Source organism: Mirounga leonina, unplaced genomic scaffold (assembly GCF_011800145.1).
Source record: "Mirounga leonina isolate KUSES-001 unplaced genomic scaffold, KU_Mleo_1.0 Mir_418, whole genome shotgun sequence".
Lineage (NCBI taxonomy): Eukaryota > Metazoa > Chordata > Mammalia > Carnivora > Phocidae > Mirounga > Mirounga leonina.
In genome coordinates this window covers 309056-328338 of record NW_023270739.1, presented here as the reverse complement: position 1 = coordinate 328338, position 19283 = coordinate 309056, and the positions used below count along the sequence as shown (strand labels likewise).

The window sequence follows — 19283 nt, the reverse complement described above, 5'->3', positions numbered from 1 at the left end:
ACGTGCTGTCCCTCCCCCAGCCAGCACCTCCCACCTGCTGTCCCTCCATGCTGCCACTGCTCTCCATCCCAGGAGGGAGGCAGGCCCTCAGACACTCCACAGCCCAACACTGGCTCACCTTTGGGGGTGCTGTGGACAGGGCCCCGAGCTGAGTCCCATTTGTCCTCAGCTGCCACCCCATCATCCTCGCTGTCTGACGAGTGCGAGGATGCATAGGAGCTGCTTTGCTCATCCAGGGACAGCTCGCTATCGGAGTCTGAATCGTGGCCTACAGGGTGGACAGGAGGGCCGCAGGCTCAGGCCAAGGGCAGAGGGGGGCCAGCTGGGCCCCAGGCACTGGGGAGCAGTTGTTTCCCTTTTGGCCTTCTGACTGGGATGCAGCCGCAGACTCCTCTCTGAGGCTGTATGTCCAGTGACCGAGAGGCCTATGGGCCGGACAAGAGCCGACAAGAAGCTCCCCACCATGGCCCCCCCGGGGGGAGATGCCCAGGTGGATGGGGGATCACCTTCCAGAGGACACATACCGTGGTGCTTCTTGGTGTTCCTGGGGACAAAGGATGAATCTGGCTCCCCATGGCCACCCCGTGCTGGCCCAGAGGACACGCTGAGTTTCTGGCCCCCTTCGTCCCTAGAGAGGGTAGGAGGGGGAGCTCAGCACCATCACTCAGGGGGTTGCATGACATGAACACCCAACATCACCGGGCACCGTTGGAATGTGCCAAGATGGCCCCACGGGGCTCTGGAAGGTTTGCTGCCACGAAAGACTCCCAGAGCACATGGGGAACCACACATCAGCTAGACAGCAGGGCACACCGCTCGGGCCTCCCCAGCTGGCTTGGCAGCCGCATTCGCCCTGAGAGTCGGGCCTCCCCCTTCCCTGGGTATGAGCGAGGGCGCCCGGCTCCAGCCTGACCTGACGGTGCTGTCCAGCGAGGCAGTGGACTCGCCCAGGGCCGTGCGGAACATGTTGGGCTCCTCGCTGTACGTGTGGTTGCAGTTGAGGGAGCGCTGCGGGAGGGGGCATGGTTATCGCCAGAGCAGAGGCCCCTGGGGTGCACAGGACGCCTCTGTCCCCACAGCAAGCCCCGGTGCCGGCACCCTGACTGAGCCCCTGCCCAGCACAGAGCCCAGGGGCCTCGTGGCGGCCGAGAGGAGAGCAGCCCCAGCCCCCGCAGTGGTCCGAGGACGGCTTCCTGCCCACAGCCACGGCTTCTGGTCAGGGGTCCTAGCCTGTTGCCGCCCTGTCCTCTGCGACCCTGAACAATGGGGCTGTGACGAGGACAGACCCCATCTGGTGAACGCTGCTCTCTTCCCAGGATATCAGGAATGGTATCAGGCTCGATGCCACTCTCCAAGGGGGGCTCTCTGATGCCTGGGTCCCAGAGACTGGGCGGCTGCGTCGAATGCTTGGTCTAGAAACCCACACGGCCCCCCCTGGCCATGGGGGTCCCCCGGCACCGCCTACCGTCAGCAGGGTGGCCCTCGTGGTGGCCGAGTCATCCGGGTGCAGCTTCTTCCCGGAGAGCGCCCCCTTCAGGTGCTTCCGGACCTCCCTGTTGAGCACGCAGTGGAATAGGAGGACGAAGAGACCCTGGAGGGAAGGGCGGCCGGTCAGGGCAGGGGCCGGCGGTCAGGAAAGCAGCCAGGGTCCTGTGGCCGCCGGACGGCACGCCCGCCTGCCCGAGAAGGCACAGAGCGGCGCCACCGACACATGCCGCTGAGTGCCCGGGGCCCGCCTGGGTACCCCCTCCCCGGGGCCTCTGCTTGCCCAGGGGAGCGGGGCCAGGGCAGCCAGCACGCCAGGGGCCAGGAGGGCTCGTCCCCGGCCACAACCCTCGGGCCATCTGCGTCCCCAACGTGACATCACTGGCTGGGAAGACCCTCGGGGTGAACTGTAAGTGGCCAACACCGTCCCTGTGGACACGAGTGGGATGTACTCTGCCCCGCGGAGGGAGGATGAGCCCCGGCACCGGCTGAGCAAAGGACGGTGTCCTGGGGGTCCCTGGGAAGGCCCTGGACAGAGCTGTGCTTGGGACCCCAGGTTCCTTGTCGGGGGCAGGACCGCGTGCGGAGAGGCGTCACCGGAACCCCCAGCACGCCGCGGCCACACTGTGACAGCCACGCCGAGGCCCTGTCTGTCCTCGGACCCTGGGTCCAGGATCTCCCCCGGGCCTTTTGGACCGGAGGTAGCACAAGTGACCCAGGACCTCACCAAGGCCCGCCCCAGCGGAGACCCGCCGGGTCGCTGGGACAGCTGCCCACCTGCAAGCCGCTGAAGACCGCGAAGAGGTAGTGGAAGGCCAGCGAGTCGCTGTTCACGGCCAGCAGCCCCAGCAGCCAGGTGGCGCTGACGAGCCCCAGTAGGAGGAAGGAGGTCCGGAGCAAGGAGCTGGCGGAGGGGCGCAGGGGCGGGAGTGACTCTGGGCCCCCTCCCGCCCCTGCACCCGCCCCCGCCGTCCAGCCACTTATCAACCCCCCTCCCTTCCTGCCCAACACTTTTTTAAGCGCCTAGATAACTCTCCACTCCTGTGGCCACAACATCACCGTCACCACCAACCCAGAAAGTCCCAGCCCCCTGCGCCCCGACACCCTGCCTGACTCCACTCTGCTGCATCCAGGCAACTCAGCACCTCCCTCGCCCCGGCTGTCATCGCCCCCTCCTCCTCTATATCCGTCTGTTAACAGGCCTTGGCAAGGAGAACAGAGCCCAAGCCTGCTCCCTTCAGCGACTCTACCACCGAATGCTGCAGAGCCTACACCCTACCATCTCTGGGGGTCCCGGCGTCCCTCTCCCTGCCCCAGGCCTCCCTGTGCCCAGCCCCCTCCCTCTCCTCCATGTGCCTTGGTGCTCTGGCCTCTCCCCACTGCGGCCTGCCGATGTGTCTGTGTGGCTGTCACCTCCCCGGTGGCCGAGCTGGGGGGGGGCCAAGGGCCTGGCCACGGGGTGACAGGCACTTTCAGGTGGCTCTGGCGGGCGTGCAAACCCACACTAGGGGTCCCACCCGCCCGTCAGCGTTGGCACCAACTTACACGACTCCTTTCCTTTCATAATAATGGTGCTTTCTTTGGCAGGAGACCTTTGCAGACAGGACAAAAATGACTGTGTTGACCTGAAAAACATTTTTAAAAACCAAAGTCAGGTGGCCAGCTTGTCAGTATCGCCACAACAGATCTGAAGACCAAACACTTCTGAGGGTCTTCCTCCGCGTCTCGAGGTGTGGCTGGAACGAGAAGGCCTCACACACCCTGCCTGCCCGCAGGGACCCTCCTGAGGGCTGGACGCTGAGCTGCCTCATGGTGGATGAGGACGCAGACGTGGGACGATCCGCAGGTCCAAGGGCGAGGCCCCAGCACCATGAGATCAGCTCTTCCTGCCCAACAGGCCGCTCTGAGGAGCCAAGGATCCCGCCGGCCCCCAAAACCCCTCCCAGCCCACGCACCCAGCTTCACACATCCCCGAGAATCGTGGGCTCTGCAAAAACTCCTGGACTCACAATGATAACTGTTCCAATGGGCCCGGCGAAGCTCCAGATCAGGGTGTCTCGAAGGGACAGCCAACAGAAGTCAGGGTTTCCATAGCCCTGGGGGTCGAGGCCCACCGCGAGTCCTGGACGACAGGGAGGGAAGTGAGGGCCACCACCCAAGAGAGGCCCCTCCTGAGGGCCAGCCTGGGCGGTGCGTGGCCACAGGTGACATTCCCAGGCCTGCGCACACACACGCTCCACATACGGACCTCACATCCCACGCACACACACCACACACATCACAGACAGACCACACGTACAGGCCACGCATCCCACATACAGACCACACACACACGCGCACATCCCACATACAGCACACACACACGTGAACGTGCACACATACCCACCCACCCACACGCCGGGCAGACGCGGAGTTTTCGTCCGTTAGGTGCCACAGACAGAACCCCGAGCAGACCCACAGCCAGCTCTCAAGGAGCCCACGCCACACCTCACAGGAGACGCACCCCCCCAGCGGGCACTGAACGATCACGCTCATGTGCGCAGACGCAAGCGTAGGGCAGGGCCTCCTCTGCCGGGGGCCGGTCACGCTGGGTACCAAAGACAGAGGAGGCCAGAGAGCTCGTCCGCCCGGGCCCAGGGGCGCGGGCCAAGCTGACGTGGGCTTCTGTGGGGGCAGTGTCACGTGGACTCCCCGAGCGGTGGTTAGCTCCCGGCCCAAGCCACCCCCCCAGGGCTGCTCCTCCAGTCCTCACCCGTGATGATGGCCGGGATGCCCCAGCCCACGACGTAGTAGAACCTCATGGGCCCGGTGTCGATGTTGCGCACTTCGGTCAGCATTCGGTAGACGTGCAGGCCCTCCACGAAGGTCCAGGCAAAGGTACTCATGTAGACGTAGTGCAGGAGGATGGCGATCACCGTGCACAGGAACTGTGAGGACGGGGAGGGCGGGGAGCTCAGCTCAGTGCCGGGCCCGCGGGAACCCCCACCTGCTGCATTGGAGGCCAAGGGCAGATGGGCACAGGGTGGGGAGGGAAGGGACCAATCAGACCACTTTGCAAACGCGAGGGTATGCGGGTCTGGGAAGGGAAATCGAGTTAGCTGGTTCTTTCTATGTGATTCACCCAGGAAGAGCTGGGCACTGAGCCACGGTGTCTCAGGCTCCCGAAGTGGAACAGAGGATGGGGAGTGAGGCACCTGGGGGCCTCGGGGACCCCCTCCCCAACCCCAGAGCAGTGCCTGGAGTGAATGCAGACACAGGGCAAGGGCAGGCAGAGCCTCTAATGTTTTCATCAGAAGCTGGAAACTTGCATTTTCATGACATGGCTCGAAATTCTTACCTACAGGCATTTAAAGTTGAAAGAAAGAGTACGGAGGCAGCCTGCTCAGGCTGCGGGCCCCAGGCTGTGGTGCTGGCCTCCACCCGCCACCCAGGACCCCTGTGTGGGTGTCTGCAGGGTCCAGCAGGTGTGGCCAGAGGAGGGGGAGGCCTCACGCTTCATGACCTTGCCATCAAATAAGTTCCTCCTGCCTGCACCAAGTTAACAGAGCCTCCTACTTCCCGCCAAAACCAGAACAGGGAGGAGAGTATTTGCTCTGTTCCCGTCCTCAGCGGGGCAGGGCTGCACCGTGTGGCCAAGTGCTTGGGAGAGGAAACCAACTTCCACGGGGCAGCGCAGGGCCAGCATCCCGCCCTCTCCAGGCCTTGGTGAGCCAGCCCTGGGTCCCTGAGAACGGGAAGAAGGCAGTGTCAGGGAGGGGCTGCAGACATGGTGTGGTCACAGGGAGTCCAGCCTCTGCGGCCATGAGTGGGAATCCAGTGTGAGGTGCTCCAGGCCAGACCTCGAGGAGCGCTGTGCCTTGGCCCAGAGCAGCCTCACGTGGGGCCTGCCGGCAGGGGCTGCGCTGGCCAGGGTTCCCCAGGCTGCCCAGCTGGGGGATGTGAGCAGGCACCCCTGCAAGGTCCTAAAAGGCGGGGCAAGCTCTGAGGAGCAGGGAAGGAAGAGAGGCCTCAGGCCCTGCCCCTCCTGGCCCCACCCCACGCCTAACCACCCCCACATCCAGGCCCCGCCCCTGGCCACACCCACGTCCAGGCCCCATCCCTCCTGGCCATACCCCACCCAGGCCCCGCCCCTCCCGGTCACACCCATATCCAGCCCCCGCCCCCTGACCCCACCCCCTATTCCTGACCACCCACCCATACATACCCAGGCCCCTCCCCTCCGGGGATCACACCCCCACTCCCGGCCACACTCACATCCAGGCCCCCTCCAGACCTCACCCCCACTCTTGACCACACCCATATCCAGCCACTGCCCCTCCTGGCCCCACCCCCACATCCAGGCCCCACCCCTCCTGGTCACACCCCACTTAGGCCCCGCCCCTCCCAGTCACACCCCAAACCTAGGCCCTGACCCCACAGCTACCCCTCCACCAGGCCACACCCCACAGGCTCGCCCCATTCCTGAGACATGCTGTCCAATCCTGGCTGCCGTCCCATCAGCACAACCTCCCAGGGTCTCAGTGTCCCTACCCAGGAGAACCCCCACCCCACCCAACAGACACGGGAATAGAAGACACAGGGCCACCACCCTGACCCACACTGGAGGCCGTTCTGCTCGGTGCCAGGCCGGTGTACCTGGCGGGGAGCTGACCACAGCGTGGGCTGGCTGGAAACATAAGGGACACCTGCTGCCATGTCAGCCTGCACAGGCCAGGTTCTCCCCAGAAACAAACCCCCAGAGACGAGGGAGGAACCTCCCGCACTGACATTTGTCAAATACAAGACAAAACGGTCACTCAAGCAGAAGACAAGACAGCATCTTACATAGGACTGGACAACCTGTCCTCTGCTTCTGACTCCACAGTCGGGAGACGAGAGGGCTACCCTTAGCCATGAGCAGAGCCGTCAGCCTGGGTGTCAAGGGCGAGCCTGGGGCTCGGGGAGCCCCACACGGTACACCCCAGGGTCCCCCGCTTGCAAAGCACGGTGGGCTTAGACGAGGGAGAACAGTGAGGAGGCTGGCTGGCTTGCCGCCTTCAATCATGTGAAAAGTAAACCCACAAAACCACCTTTTGAAAAAAAAGAAGTGTTAGAGACACACTTTAAAATTTAATGGGGCTGTATGTGTACAGACTTTTGCACTAGATGTACCACCTTTTCCAGAAACAGAACAAAGACAAAACGCGAAGCATAATAAATCATTTCAACCTGCCAGTAATCTGGGAGATGAAAAACCTCGCCCAGAGATGGGATTGTGAGTTTACAGAAAACCCATAAAATGCAGGCGAGGTGCCAAGGCCCTAGAATTACGTGCGGCCGGCATTCCTTCTCTTCGTGCTCACCGGTGCGCGGCAGGCTGGAAAGCAGCAGATGAGTCAGTGCCTGAGAGAAGCGGACAGCCTCTCTGCATTTCACACTCGGTATGTAGCTGCAAGGAGCGGCTTGCCTCTGCTGAGACCACTCAAGGGCCCTCTTGAAGGCTTTTGAAATGAGTCATGTGGCTTCCCACAGAGAGCCTCACCTGTCTGATACGCTGATAAGGACACGCAGGGAGAGGTGCACCTGCCTGGCTGGATGCACAGAAACTGCTGCAGGGCCCCACATGGTGATGGCCCCTCTCCCGTCCCCGCCGGCCCAGCGCCGCGGGGAGCACCCCGGAGGGCAGCATGGAGGTTTGCCCTTGTGGGTGTCCTCTGCCAGGCCTGGTGCTCCCCAAGTCATGGCTGAGAAGCCCCTGAGGCCATCAGGGCACCCTGCCTCTACCTACCCCCTTCCTCTAGAGAAGGTTTGGCCACCCCAGAGGGTCTCAAGGGGGTCCCGCCGCTTGCAACAAACGAGGAGGAAGAGCTCAAGTATGCCAGTGGCCCTGACCAGCTAGCCAGAACATTCCCTCTTTGTCCTTTTATGCCACTTCCTCTCCTAGGGCTGACCCATTCCCAGAGACACATTTCCTCTTCACGGGAAATGTGAAGGTGCCTCCCCCTGCACGTCTGCCCTCAGCCTCCCACGGCTTGGCCAGCCACACCCAGACCAGCCACCCTGTCTCAGTCTTCATCTCACTTTGCGGCATCCTCACCTACTCGTCCCCCTTCTGGAGACCTAAGGCACCTCTCCTCCTCCCTCCATGCCCACTTAGCCCTGACTCCTGCCCTTCTCCTCATGCCCGCTGCCCTGACTTCGGTTCCAGGCCTCGCCTCCATCCAGCGGACCTATGAAGATAGCACCCTGCCTGCTCTTCTGACCTCCGGGCATCTTCCTAACTTGCAGACCGGTCATGGCTCTCCATGGTACAGCGCTGCCTGCAAAAGGAACGTGGCCCTGCCTGGTGTGGCCCCTCGGGCCCTGGGGGACCAGATTCCCCAACCTGTCCTGACGTATCCTGGAGCCCTCCCACTGGATGGTCAGTCCTTCCCTAACCAGGCAAGCTCCCCCACCTGCCACCATGGCACCATTCTGGCACGTGACACTCAAGAACTGCCGTGTGTGCCCATGTCAGGAACGGAGGCTCCATGGGTGGGGCTGGGGGGGCCTCCTGGATCTGGGGCTTGGGTAGATGGAACATAGTGGCAATCAGCAGGTCCTTGCTGCATGAGGATGGAAGGAAACGACAGCTCTGCCAACAGCACTTGGTGGCCGTATTGGAATGGCCCACCAGGAGCCCACTGCTCACCTTGGGAGAGATCGGGATTATGTGAGAGTAACCTTCGGACTTCGCGGAGTCCCTACATACGCACATGTGCTGGCCAGCTGGCCTCGCGGCCCCCTAGGCCTACAGGGTCCCCATTTTGTGATGGACGCATAAGGGAACCCACACGGAGGGAACCGTGTGCCTCGGGCAGTCCCTCATTCTCACCGTCCCGGGCGCCTCACCGGGAGGGATTCAGTGAGCCCAAGCCTCAGGCACACAGCCTGCACCTCCAACCCTGCCCCCCTCCCCACCAGGGTCAGCCAGCTGGGACCCTTGTGTTTTGCAAATCCCCACCGTAAACATGTTAAATCACTTTGCCACCAGGCAGGCACAGCAGAAGCCACAGACCTCCCAGCTTCCCGGTGCGCTTCTCTTGTACCCGTCCCATCGGCTGTGCCACCACCTCCCCTCCAAGGCTGCTCCCTACCCCACGCCCCAGGGACCCTTCCCCGGCCATCAGCCGCCCTCCCTCCCTCCTTCCTTCCCTAGATGCGGCAGGGGCTCAGATCTCTGGCCTCCTGCAGAAGCTCCGCCAGCAGCAGCTCCCCTCTAGTCCTCGCCTCCCTCAAGCCCAACCCACTTCACATCTCCACTGCGGTCACCCCCACTCGCTCCTCTGTAAGTTCCACGTTAAATACAACGCGCTGCCTCCGCCTGGGAGAGAGGTCTGACGGGCTGCACGCGCACCCCCGGGGCGGCGGCAGAGGGACCTCACCGGGTTTCCCGTCTGCGCGATCCCGATCACGAACACCAGCTGGGAGAAGAAGAGCGCCCCGATGAGGTTCTTGTGGATGCCGTGCAGGTTGGAGCGCAGCGTCCGCACCAGCACGAGGAGGATGAAGGCCACCAGCAGGGCGGCCAGCGACAAGGACACGGCGGCGTAGGTGACAATCTTCAGGGGCAGGACCTCTCCGTGCTGCGGGCAGGGGGGCGGGTAAGGCAGGAGGACGTGAGGACTTGCTCTGATGGGGCTTTTGCACAATGAAAGCATGTTAAGGTTGAGCTTACTATGGGCAGAACCAACATGACTGGGACATGGTTCTCAGGCTGCCAAAAACCAAGAACAAACTCCAAATGAATTATTGGGGGGTTAAAAAGAAAGTTCTGGAGAGGGATGGTGGCTGCACCACACTGAATGGCCTGTCCACTGACACGTGACTAGGGTGGTGAATCTGTGTTCTGTATATTTTGTCCCAATAAAAAAAATGTAAAAAAACCTTACACATAAATGCTGCCATCCAGGAGATGCTGAGCCTGTGTGGCCCAAATTCGGATCCGGGAGGGACTTGCACACACACTCTCAGCACACAGAAGGCAGATGGGCCACAGCCGCATGGGGCTGCTGCCGTCCCCCTGTGCTTTTGCAAAACAGGACAGCTGTCCAGGACCCCGCGGAGCCTTGCCACTTAGGAAGCGACCTAAGCTCCGGCTCTCAGGGAACCCCCAGAAAGCGTTGTTTGGAATTCAGCGACTCGCATGGGATTGTGAGCGGGGCTACCGGGGAAAGGCTGCGAGCCAGGAGGGGAGGCTCAGGGCTCAGGGCTCCCTCCCGCTGCACTCCCGCGGCCCAGAGGCTGCCTCCTGCTGTTGGACGAGGCCCCTGGGCAGGGAGCGGTGAGCCCTCTTCCAGTTTGACTTCTCCCTGAACTTCAGCTTCCTCCACCTGTGAGTCAGCTCCCAGCACCGCCCAGCTCCCTGGCTAGGGGACGAACCCCAATCCCGCCCCACTAATAACTAACCCCCTGTAGGTCAGGACCTGGGGCAACCAGCTCAAAAGTGCCCCCTGCCCACGGGAGCTTTGCGATCAGGGGAAGGACCCAGGGCACACCCTTTCCTCTTGTCACCCTGGCTGCCATCAGCAGCAACTCGGGGCTGTCACCCTCCGAACAATGTGACAGAGACCTGCATACCAGAGAGCTTTTGGGAGGGACCATGGCCTGGCCTCCTGGGACACATCCCAGGCCTGAAAAAAATGTGCCAGGTGAGGCCCCCCCAGGCCTCGGTTCTGGCTCCCAGACACCAACATCCACACACGTCTGAGCCCAGGCTGACTTCGCTGCCTGCCTGCTGGGGGCCCACTGCCCTATCTGCCCTATTCACCCGCGGGCTCACAGAGGCTGGCTCACATTCCCAGGCCCGGGAAAATGCCAGAGGTTAAACATTAGCTGGCCCCGGTGGCTCCCGACCGAGCCCCCTCTTTTGTGTCTCTGGGCCAGTGTGTGTGGTGTTAATGGGTGACATTCCCTTTGTCCCGGCCAGCCGGCTCTGTTCTCCCTTAAAATTTAAAGCGGGGTAGACACAGCACCATCTAACAGAACACCGGGAATCCTGCTTTGAGGTGAGGCTTCTCCAGGGCTTTCTTTTCGGGCTGAGGCTCGGGGTCTGCCACCAGGGTTTTTAATTTACAACCCAGCCTCTTAGAACGATGTTTCCAAGGAGTTTTGGTCTGGAAATCCTGGAAGATTCTGGCCAACCCTCCTGAACACGGGTTTTAATCGTGGATTCGGTCTGTGGAGGGGGCAAGTTTGGGGCCAGGCTAACTTCCCAAAGGGACTCATCCCTGGACACACTTGCTGGGAGGGCAGGGCTGCCCGCGGGGCCCGCGCCCACCTCGCGTCTGGAGACGTCCATGAGCACGGCAAAGCTGGCCATGTGACTGCACTGACAGGAGACGTGGGTCCGGTTCCGGGACAGCAGCTCGCAGCCCTTGGCCGACCAGCCTCCTGTTCCCCCGACGCTACGGGGAAAAGACAGCCGTGAGAGGACCCCTTCCACCAGCGGGTCTCTGAGGCCCCACCGCCGTCCCCAAGCCCAGCGCCACTGTCGCCTGCTATGAGGACAAGAGCCCTCAGGACCCTGTGGACAGTCTCCCTTCCCTTTCGTGGCTGGGGAGGGCCCTAGAGCAACCCTCTGAAGTTCACGGTTTCTGTGTCATCTCGCAGTAAAACTTAAAACGGGATGTCTCAGGCCAACCGCATCCCCCTTTTGTCAGAAGCACTCGGTTGCTAACGTGGTTGCTTTGTACTTCAGTCTTCTTTTGAGTCTAGGTGTTTCAAGAAATAATACCTCACGTTCATTCTGCACTTTCATCTTCAGATTGCACCATGTTTTATGGCAAATGCCTGGAAGCAGGGCCCAATTATGACTTCCTTTATCCTGATGGGAAGCCCCAAATGACAAGCTGCTTACGGGCGTGTCTCGGGCTCAGAGAGAACCCTGCCCTCCCAGACTCTGGGAAAATCAAGTAACTTCTCTCTGATCCTTAGTTTACTCATCTGTAAAATGGGATGTGAAGGCTCATACGTGTCTGCCAAGAGCCCTAAGATCTGGGGATGATAGGCACCGAGGAAGCAGGGAGGATAATTAGGCAACAGCTAATTGCTGGGATCCAATCAAGTGCCCATGAGAGACAGCCGCGCCTAACACACGCCAAACAGCCCTTCACACCTCCCTCGCGGTGAAAGTGGGTCTTTCTTTCTCTCTTTTGTAAGCCAAGCATCTATTATACTGCAGACATGACGCTGCTTGCTCATTAACTAGAATTTGGACAATAAAGGAGCTGCACAGTCTCTGGCCGGCCAAGCCTGCTTCCCAGCGTGAGGCCCCTGCAGCCGGGCTTCCGCACGCTCCCCCTGGGCGTCCAGCGCAGCCCGTAGCTGGAACCCCACTTGGCAGACACCTACTCAATCGTTTGAAGCGCGACGTGAGGGAACGTCTGCGTTGCCCAGAAAGAAACTCCCAGATGCACAAAATTCCATCCTAGCTTCAAGCAGGGGCAGCAGGCACGGCCTCAGAGGGGGAAAACCGCCCCAGCAACTGCTGGGTTGATCTCACGGGCGGGTGGCTGAGGCCAGGGACCCCTGTTTGTTAAAGCAACCCCCCCACACATCTGGGACCTGCTGCTGCCGGTGGAAGGGCCCCTGGGCCTGAGCGTCTGGGTGATACCTCGTGTGCATGCTGAACAAGCCCTGCCTCATCTGATGGGGGAACAGGCACGCGTCAGCTGCTGCATCACGGAGTCCTGCCAGTGCCCAGCCCGATGTCTGTGTTGACCTTCTCAAGGGTTCTATGAGCGCCCATACACGTGTGTGCCCAGGTGTGCGAGTCTGCTTCCCTAGCCGTGTATCCCCGTTCACGTGTGTGCCCAGGTGTGCGAGTCTGCTTCCCTAGCTATACATACCTGTACACGTACTGCCCACGTGTGCATGTGTGTACACAGATGTGCACGTGTTCACATGTAACCATGTGTAGGGGACTCGGACACCCCCAGGACGAGCCTCCTGCCCCACGAGGGGCCGGAAGGGAGCAAGAGACCACAAAAGGACGCCCCAGGAGACACTGTGCCAACAGAGTGTTGGGGACTGCAGCCAGGACCCCCCACACAAGCGCAGAGCTCCAGGGGCGGGGGGACGGCCCCTCACCCCGGGCGTCACCCTTACTTGACGGAGTGGTTCCAGAACACGCAGACGGGCTTGGTGCGCTCCTCGGTCTCCAGCAGGACGTGCTCCACCAGGACGGGCCTCTCCAGGGGGCTCGGGAGGGCAGCCCCCTCGCTGTACACCGCGGCGCTCACCACCGGCGTGTTAATGACCGGCCGGTTAGGCAGCCTGGGCGGAGAAGCGAGAGCAGGGGGAAGGCGCGCTTAGAAGACACGGGTCTCAAGCCCGGGCGCCGCCGCCGGGAGCCCGCAGCGCAGACGTCTCTCCAGCAGGCCCGGAGCCCAGCCGCTGCCCCCGAGAAGCGCCCCGGCCGTGGCGGCGGTTCCACGGCTGCCGGCACCGGTCACCTCGGCGCCAAAGGCGGACTTGGGAAATTTAAAAGGAAGAGAAGGAAGGCAGGTGCGCGAAGGTGTCGCCGCCGGTCACGCACAGCCGCGGAAAGCCTGGAAACCACGGGAGGGTACAGTAAACAGAGCTCGCGGCCGAATCTCATGCAGGCGCGAAGGAGGAACTTGAAGACCACAGGCCCAGGGACGGGTGTGGAAAGGGACTCGCAGGTTGACCAGTGAAGCCCCGGTGGGCGCCCACCTCTGCTGGGGCCACGAAGCCCGGGGGCAGCTCTCGTTTCTCTGGCCAGTGCTGACCTGGCAGCTAGTGGGGCCGCCGGCCGCCCGAGGCGCACAGATGTGGGACAGGTGTGGGGGCCGGCCCCTCGGCGCAGGAATGACACCGCTGGGCCCCATGCGGTGACAGGGCCTATGGAGGCCGAGCGGGGCGTGTGCTGGGGAGGGGGCTGCCGGGCAGCAACACCAGGGAAGGGCCTGCCCGGACGCCCAGAACCTTCCAAGGGAGCTCTCAGGGAGGTGGTCTGCGGCCGTGGGCCTGGCTCATGGGGAACGTCCTCACACGGATGCTCGGGCGCTGGAGGCTGTGACCTGGGAAAGCCCCTCGGAATGCTCCGGAAACAGGCCTTACCGGAGGCTGCGGCGGTCGGGGTCATAGTGCTCGGGCAGGAGCTGCCCCAGCATCCGGTAGATGATGACGAGGGCGACGGCGAACCGGCCGGGCTCGTCAGGGTGCCTCTTCTGCCTCCTGAACAGGGCCTCCCTCTCGGTGCCGGGCTCCAGGCGCGCCGTCTGCGGGGCGGCCTTCCGACCGGCCGGCCTCACCGTGGGGCTCTCTGCAACGCAAGCAGAGCGTGAGCAAGGGGCCTGCGTTCCCAGCAATCCGCTTCCTACGGGAACAAGTGCCTCCTGAAATCACAGATGCTCTGTGGGGCCCCGACAGATTAAACACGGAGCCCCCACACAACCGCAGCATCGCGGCCTCCAGAGGCTGGGGGCGGGGATGGGGCACAGACTGTCAGTCCTGGGGACGATGGTGGGGGTGCCTGCGCAACCCGGTGGACGGACCTAACGTTACTGAACTCCGCCCCAAAGTGGTCAGGATGGTGCCGCTTAGGCGCGTCTCGGCACAATTCGGGGAAAAGCAACAGCTGTTAGGGGCTGACCAGCCGATTCCAACACCCCAGGCAGCACGCAGGAGGGACAGGGGACCGCTCGAGTGGGTTTGTGCCCCATGTTTTGATTCCGTGTGAATCATGGGTGTATTTGAAGTTGTACGCGCCCTAGGGATGCAAGAAGCTGGGTACGGCCCTCGTAAATACGTCAGTACACATATTTTGGGGTGTAGATGCTCACACTATCTTGCACTGACCAGGGTTGGAACCTTCCCCAGTCCCTGTGTCCACACAGGATTACAGGAGGGGCTATCAGTCCTCCCCGTCCCACCAGCAGAGGGACACTCTCCTCCGATGCCCTGTTAACCTGGCCACACTCGCCCACGTTCTCAAGAACCGACAAAATGTTCGAGAAATGCTTGCCCAAAAGTCACCTCTGCAAATACCCAGACCACTTGGTGCCGAGCACGGCTTGCTGAGCTTGGGCTCTAGGGAGGGCTGAGCCCTGACGGCCAGGGGTTCTGGGAGGGGCAGGGCCTGGGAGATGAGCCTGCGGAGGGCCTGTGAGGTGCGGTGGGGGCGGGACACTGGACACTGAAAGGCCCCAGCTCAGAACAGCTCACCGGTCCCGGCAAAATGCCGTGTGACCAACTGGTGTCTTCCCCTCTGAGGCGGGCACGCGCACCTTCGACGTCCTCCTGACCCTGCTCAGGGTTGACCGATGACTGGTCAACAACACTGCTCAGCCACACTCAGGCCGGTCAGCGAGCCGCCCCCAGCTTCTCCTCCGGGGGGAGGCAGTGCAGGCTGTGGGCTTTCCTGCGTGAGAGGGCCAGGTGCTGCCCCAGGCCGGGCAACCCTGCCCGGACCTCCACTCATGGGCCAGACGCCACCCAAGGGCTCAGACGTGACCTGGATGGAAGCAACTATCTCCACACAGCAAGGACATTTACGGGTTCTTCGCTCCTGGACGACCTCACAGAGTGGGGGCCAAATAAGGTGCTGATTCAGTCCCCCCGGGTCCTGCCACCTCTCATCTGCTTGCTCTGGAAGCGGGAGATGGTCTGACTCCCAGCGGTCGCTCGCCAGGGCTCCTCCTCCAGCAGGGCCACCTACTCCGGGCAGCCCACAAGCTGGCCTGCCATGTGATGAGTCAGGTGTTTGGGGAAATTGGAGGGGGAGGGGGTCACCGAAGGCCGGGGGCTGAGTCTTCGCATCAGTAAAAGAACGGGCGGGGTTTACCCCGTGGCGATACTTCTAGCTAACTGACAAGTTGAATGAAGCACCATGTACAGGGCCGAGGGAAGCACCAGAAGCTTCTCTCATGGGATCTTCTAAAGCAAATGAGACTCCAGTGCGTCCATTCCTGGTGCCTCGGGCTCAGAGAGGACCAGGGGTCAGTTCAGAAGCAGAAGCATGGACAATGTTTCTAGGTCAGGATAAGAGGCAACGTTTGCAGGGACCGCACGTACATCATTGCTGACAGTGGCTGTGAACACGGCTGAATGTGCTAGAAACCCAGATCGGCCCCAAATCACAGTTTGAAAGACAGGGTCCCAGTGGATCCCACATTGGAGTAAAATCCTCTTTAAAAGGTTCTGAATAATAATGCCACATGGCTGACAACACTAACTTACTAAAAACGTTTCAAATTTTAAATTGTCCATTATAGAATTTTACGTTTTCAAGTCCCCATTATCTTGAGATGTTTTCAGTAGCTGGAGTGGATCTGTGAAAAATTTTTAAGAAATTACAGGGGTGCCTGGGTGGCTCAGTCGTTAAGCGTCTGCCTTCGGCTCAGGTCATGATCCCAGGGTCCTGGGATCGAGTCCCACATCGGGCTCCCTGCTCAGCGGGAAGCCTGCTTCTCCCCCTCCCCCCTCCTCGTGCTCTCTCTCTCGCTCTCTTTCTCAAATAAATAAATAAAATCTTAAAAAAAAAGAAAATTCCAAATGTTTAAGCCATTTGGTAATATAATCCTAAACCAGGACTGAAGAACCGGCTTGTTTTCCGGGTTGGGGGTGGATTCTCAAATTTTACCCACACACAGAGACAGCATCCTCCCCCGCCCAGTGGGAAAGACTAGCGCACATGTGATTTAAGCGCTCTCTGGTACGTCATGCCACGAGTTAGCCAAGTTCCCGCAAGAAATGCCCCAGCACAGCGGTGGGGTCTGACGTCAGCTAACACCCCGCGGCTGGCCCCGTTTTCAGGGCACGCATGTGACGTGCACCCACACAACATGCTCTCTACTAAGAACCGTGTTGTTTCTTCTTACAGGACCCTCAGAGGGCCCCCCGCCCCCCTGACCGGTGGGACTCCCAAGGGCAGCCGTGCCGTCTATGGGGCTTCACCTTTGCGCTCCGGTGGTTTGAAGAAGTCAGCCGAGAAGAACACCGAGGACTCCAACTCCTTGGGGAACTCGTCGTGAATGTCCTCGAATCGCGGCACCCTGGCTCCCGTGAAGTTGAACGTGTCGAAGATGTCGACGGCCAGAACTGTGGGGACAGGTCCCCCTTGTCATCCCTCCCCCAGCTCCTCCCACCGAGAGCCTCCTCCATCGGCACCACCATGTCCAAACCGACCACAGCCACCGCCCTGACCAACACCCTTCCTAACAGAACCGACTTCTACTTTGCCGCACTCCCCGGACCCGCCGAGAGTCACACGGCGCAAGCGCTGAGTGTGAAGTGAGACATCACGGCGGCATTGGGGACAGTCCGGCCGGGGTATGAGAGAGAGAAGGCCAGACAAGCAGTAACCCGCTCCCTGTCCGGCAGAGCAGAGCCCAAGCAGACACTCGGACTGACCCAAGGGGCTCCTGACTCCTGCTGGTTCTCGGAGGCTTCGGGCACCTACCTCTGTTGGCACTGACCGCCACTGCTCTGAGGGGCCTGGTGACGGACAGGCCAACAGTCACCCCTGCATGCCCCAGGGTCACCCCCCAAAGTCCTCCCACTGAGCTGACTGGTTCAACAACCCCCCCAGTAGGAAGGGTGCCCACAAGCTGCCTATACGGGCAAGGGCCGGGCTCCCACCCCAAGCTGCTGGGTGGTCGGGGATGGGTGAGAGCCCTGGAGCCGGGGACAGGACACGGGAGGACAGACGGGGCGCCCGGGGCAGGACGGATGCTCCCGGTCACAGAGCTTCAGGGACAACACCAGAGAGGCTGTGGGCAGAGGCCGGCAGGACACTTGGAACTGCCTGAATGCTCCAGAAGGGCCTGGGGTGCACGCTGCACCATATCCGAGTCCTGTCCAGCCCTGAGGCCAGCTCCGCAGGCCCTCCTCCAGGACAGGAGCAGGAACGCCCAGCACGCTCATCCTTCTTTCCTGTCCCCAGTGATGACGGGGCCCTGAGCCCACCTCCACCCTGGCACAGGGCAGGCCCAGTCGGGGGCTCCAGAAGGGCCCAGGCGCAGACTGCCCGAACATCTCTGGCCTGCACGGGAGGCCGCAGGGGTCACGTGAGGGCCGCCACTTTAGGTTATGGCTCGGGCCCCTCTGGTGATGGGTATGCATGAAGCAATCGCCCAGTGCTGCCTGAGCATCCCCCACCTGGGTGCCTAATAAACATTTGCAAGAGGAGAAAGCGAGGGCCCTCACCTGTAGGAGGGGCCCACCCCCACCCAGGTACTTGGCCAGCTCTGTCTGGATGGGTGGGGTAGGGGCTGGTTCTACTATCTGGGGCTTTCTCCCCTTGAAGGAACCTGATCCTTTAAACCCCTGGACCTCAGGGTGGCACCTCCTGGGCACTAGGGGTGACTTGGTTCACAAGGTATCTGCTCTGTTTGATCTTCAGCCCCTGACTCAGGGAGGGCAGACATCCCCCTGCCACCCAGGTCCCTTGTCCTTCCCTGGGGTCTGCGCCTCTTCCAGTGAGCCTGGAGGGCTGGACCTGCAGCCAGACCCCGGGCCTGCTGCCCTGGACAGTCTCACACCCACGGCCTGAGAGGCCTGCAGACCTCCGAGGGTGAGCCAGCAGCTCTTCCTCTGATCTGCCCCCGATTCCCTGGGCCTGGGAGTGATGTGTGGGTTTCCTTGGTTCAGCTCTGAAAGGCTGGACAAGGAGGGTCCTGTCTCCCTATTTGCAGACAAGGAACCAGAGGCCAGAGCTGGTGACCCTCTCCTACAGACGGCCCAGCAGGGGCCACCCCCCAGACAGGCCCCGGGGGTCCGGCCCCCCAGCCAGCCGGCCCGCGGCCCTTACTCATGTTGGCCGTGACGATGACGAAGGGCCTCAGGTAGGTCCTCCGCACGTTGCGCACCACGTTGCTGAAGTAGGCCTCGAAGCCCCTCAGCAGCTGCACCGCACCCCCCTCGCTCCGCTGGATCTGCTCCCACGCGGCCTGTGTGTCCGGGGCCAGGAGCGCACTGCCCGTGCGGACGACGTCCTGCTCAGACAGACAGACAGACGGCGCTCAGCGGGTGAGTGAGGCCGGCCCGAGGAGGCTGAGCCAACGCGGCAGGGGGCGCGCCAGGCTCTGGAGAGGCTCTAGTGCCCCGAGACGTGGCTGGGCAGGGTCAGACAGGGGGCCAGGTCCTTGGTGGCAGGCCCGCGTCAGGGAGAGGCTCTGCTGGGCGCTCCCCACGTACACTCGAGACGCAAAGGGCAGAAGGCACGTGGAGGGCCCTTGGTTACGTCAGAACCCCAACCCCACTGCCGCCCCCCGCTGACCAGGTAGGGACTCAGCCCAAGGACACACTGCGGGCTACCCCGTGGTGACATGCCTGACCCCCCAACCCACACGTCTCAGAGCGTATGTGAACCAGGCTATTGGCAGGGGCTCCAGCATGGAAACCAGGACGGGAATGTCTGCTTGCAAAGAATCCAAAATGGCAACAAACTCCATCGGCCCAAACTCAGGCCTGGATGGAAATGCAATCGAAGGGACTCTGCCTCGGTGTGGATGGAGGGGTTCCCTGGGGGTCGGTGTGGATGGAGAGGTCCTGGGGGTCTCTGGGGGGAGGGGGGGGGCCCCGGGGGGTCTCTATGTGGATGGGGAGGTGCCCTGGGGGTCTCTGTGTGGATGGAGAGGTCCTGGGGATCTCTGTGTGGAGAGGTTTCCTGGGGGTCTCTGTGTGAATGGGGATGTTCCCTGGAGGTCTGTGTGGATAGAGAGGTCCTGGGGGTCTCTGTGTGGATAGGGAGGGTCCCTGGGGGTTTCTGTGTGGATGGGGAGGTGCCCTGGGGGTCTCTGTGTGGATGGAGA

The 19283-nt window shown here is 61.9% G+C and overlaps 2 protein-coding genes across 2 annotated transcripts in view; one reads left to right on the top strand and one right to left on the bottom strand.

The window, feature by feature from the left end:
- Positions 1-19283, top strand: part of GRAMD4 (GRAM domain containing 4) — a 467167-nt gene that overhangs the window by 227941 nt on the left and 219943 nt on the right. The window lies entirely within an intron of this gene.
- The window catches only part of CELSR1 (cadherin EGF LAG seven-pass G-type receptor 1), a 137270-nt gene that overhangs the window by 4480 nt on the left and 113507 nt on the right, over positions 1-19283 (bottom strand). The window contains exons 19-32 of the mRNA XM_034987292.1: positions 18281-18464; positions 16426-16569; positions 13588-13792; positions 12613-12780; positions 10784-10910; positions 8889-9089; positions 4238-4412; positions 3495-3607; positions 3031-3110; positions 2263-2389; positions 1466-1591; positions 914-1008; positions 525-628; positions 119-268 (exon numbers count right to left, since the gene is read on the bottom strand). Of these exons, the coding sequence (XP_034843183.1) occupies positions 119-268; positions 525-628; positions 914-1008; positions 1466-1591; positions 2263-2389; positions 3031-3110; positions 3495-3607; positions 4238-4412; positions 8889-9089; positions 10784-10910; positions 12613-12780; positions 13588-13792; positions 16426-16569; positions 18281-18464 (1999 nt within the window). The remainder of the gene's footprint in view (positions 1-118; positions 269-524; positions 629-913; positions 1009-1465; positions 1592-2262; positions 2390-3030; positions 3111-3494; positions 3608-4237; positions 4413-8888; positions 9090-10783; positions 10911-12612; positions 12781-13587; positions 13793-16425; positions 16570-18280; positions 18465-19283) is intronic.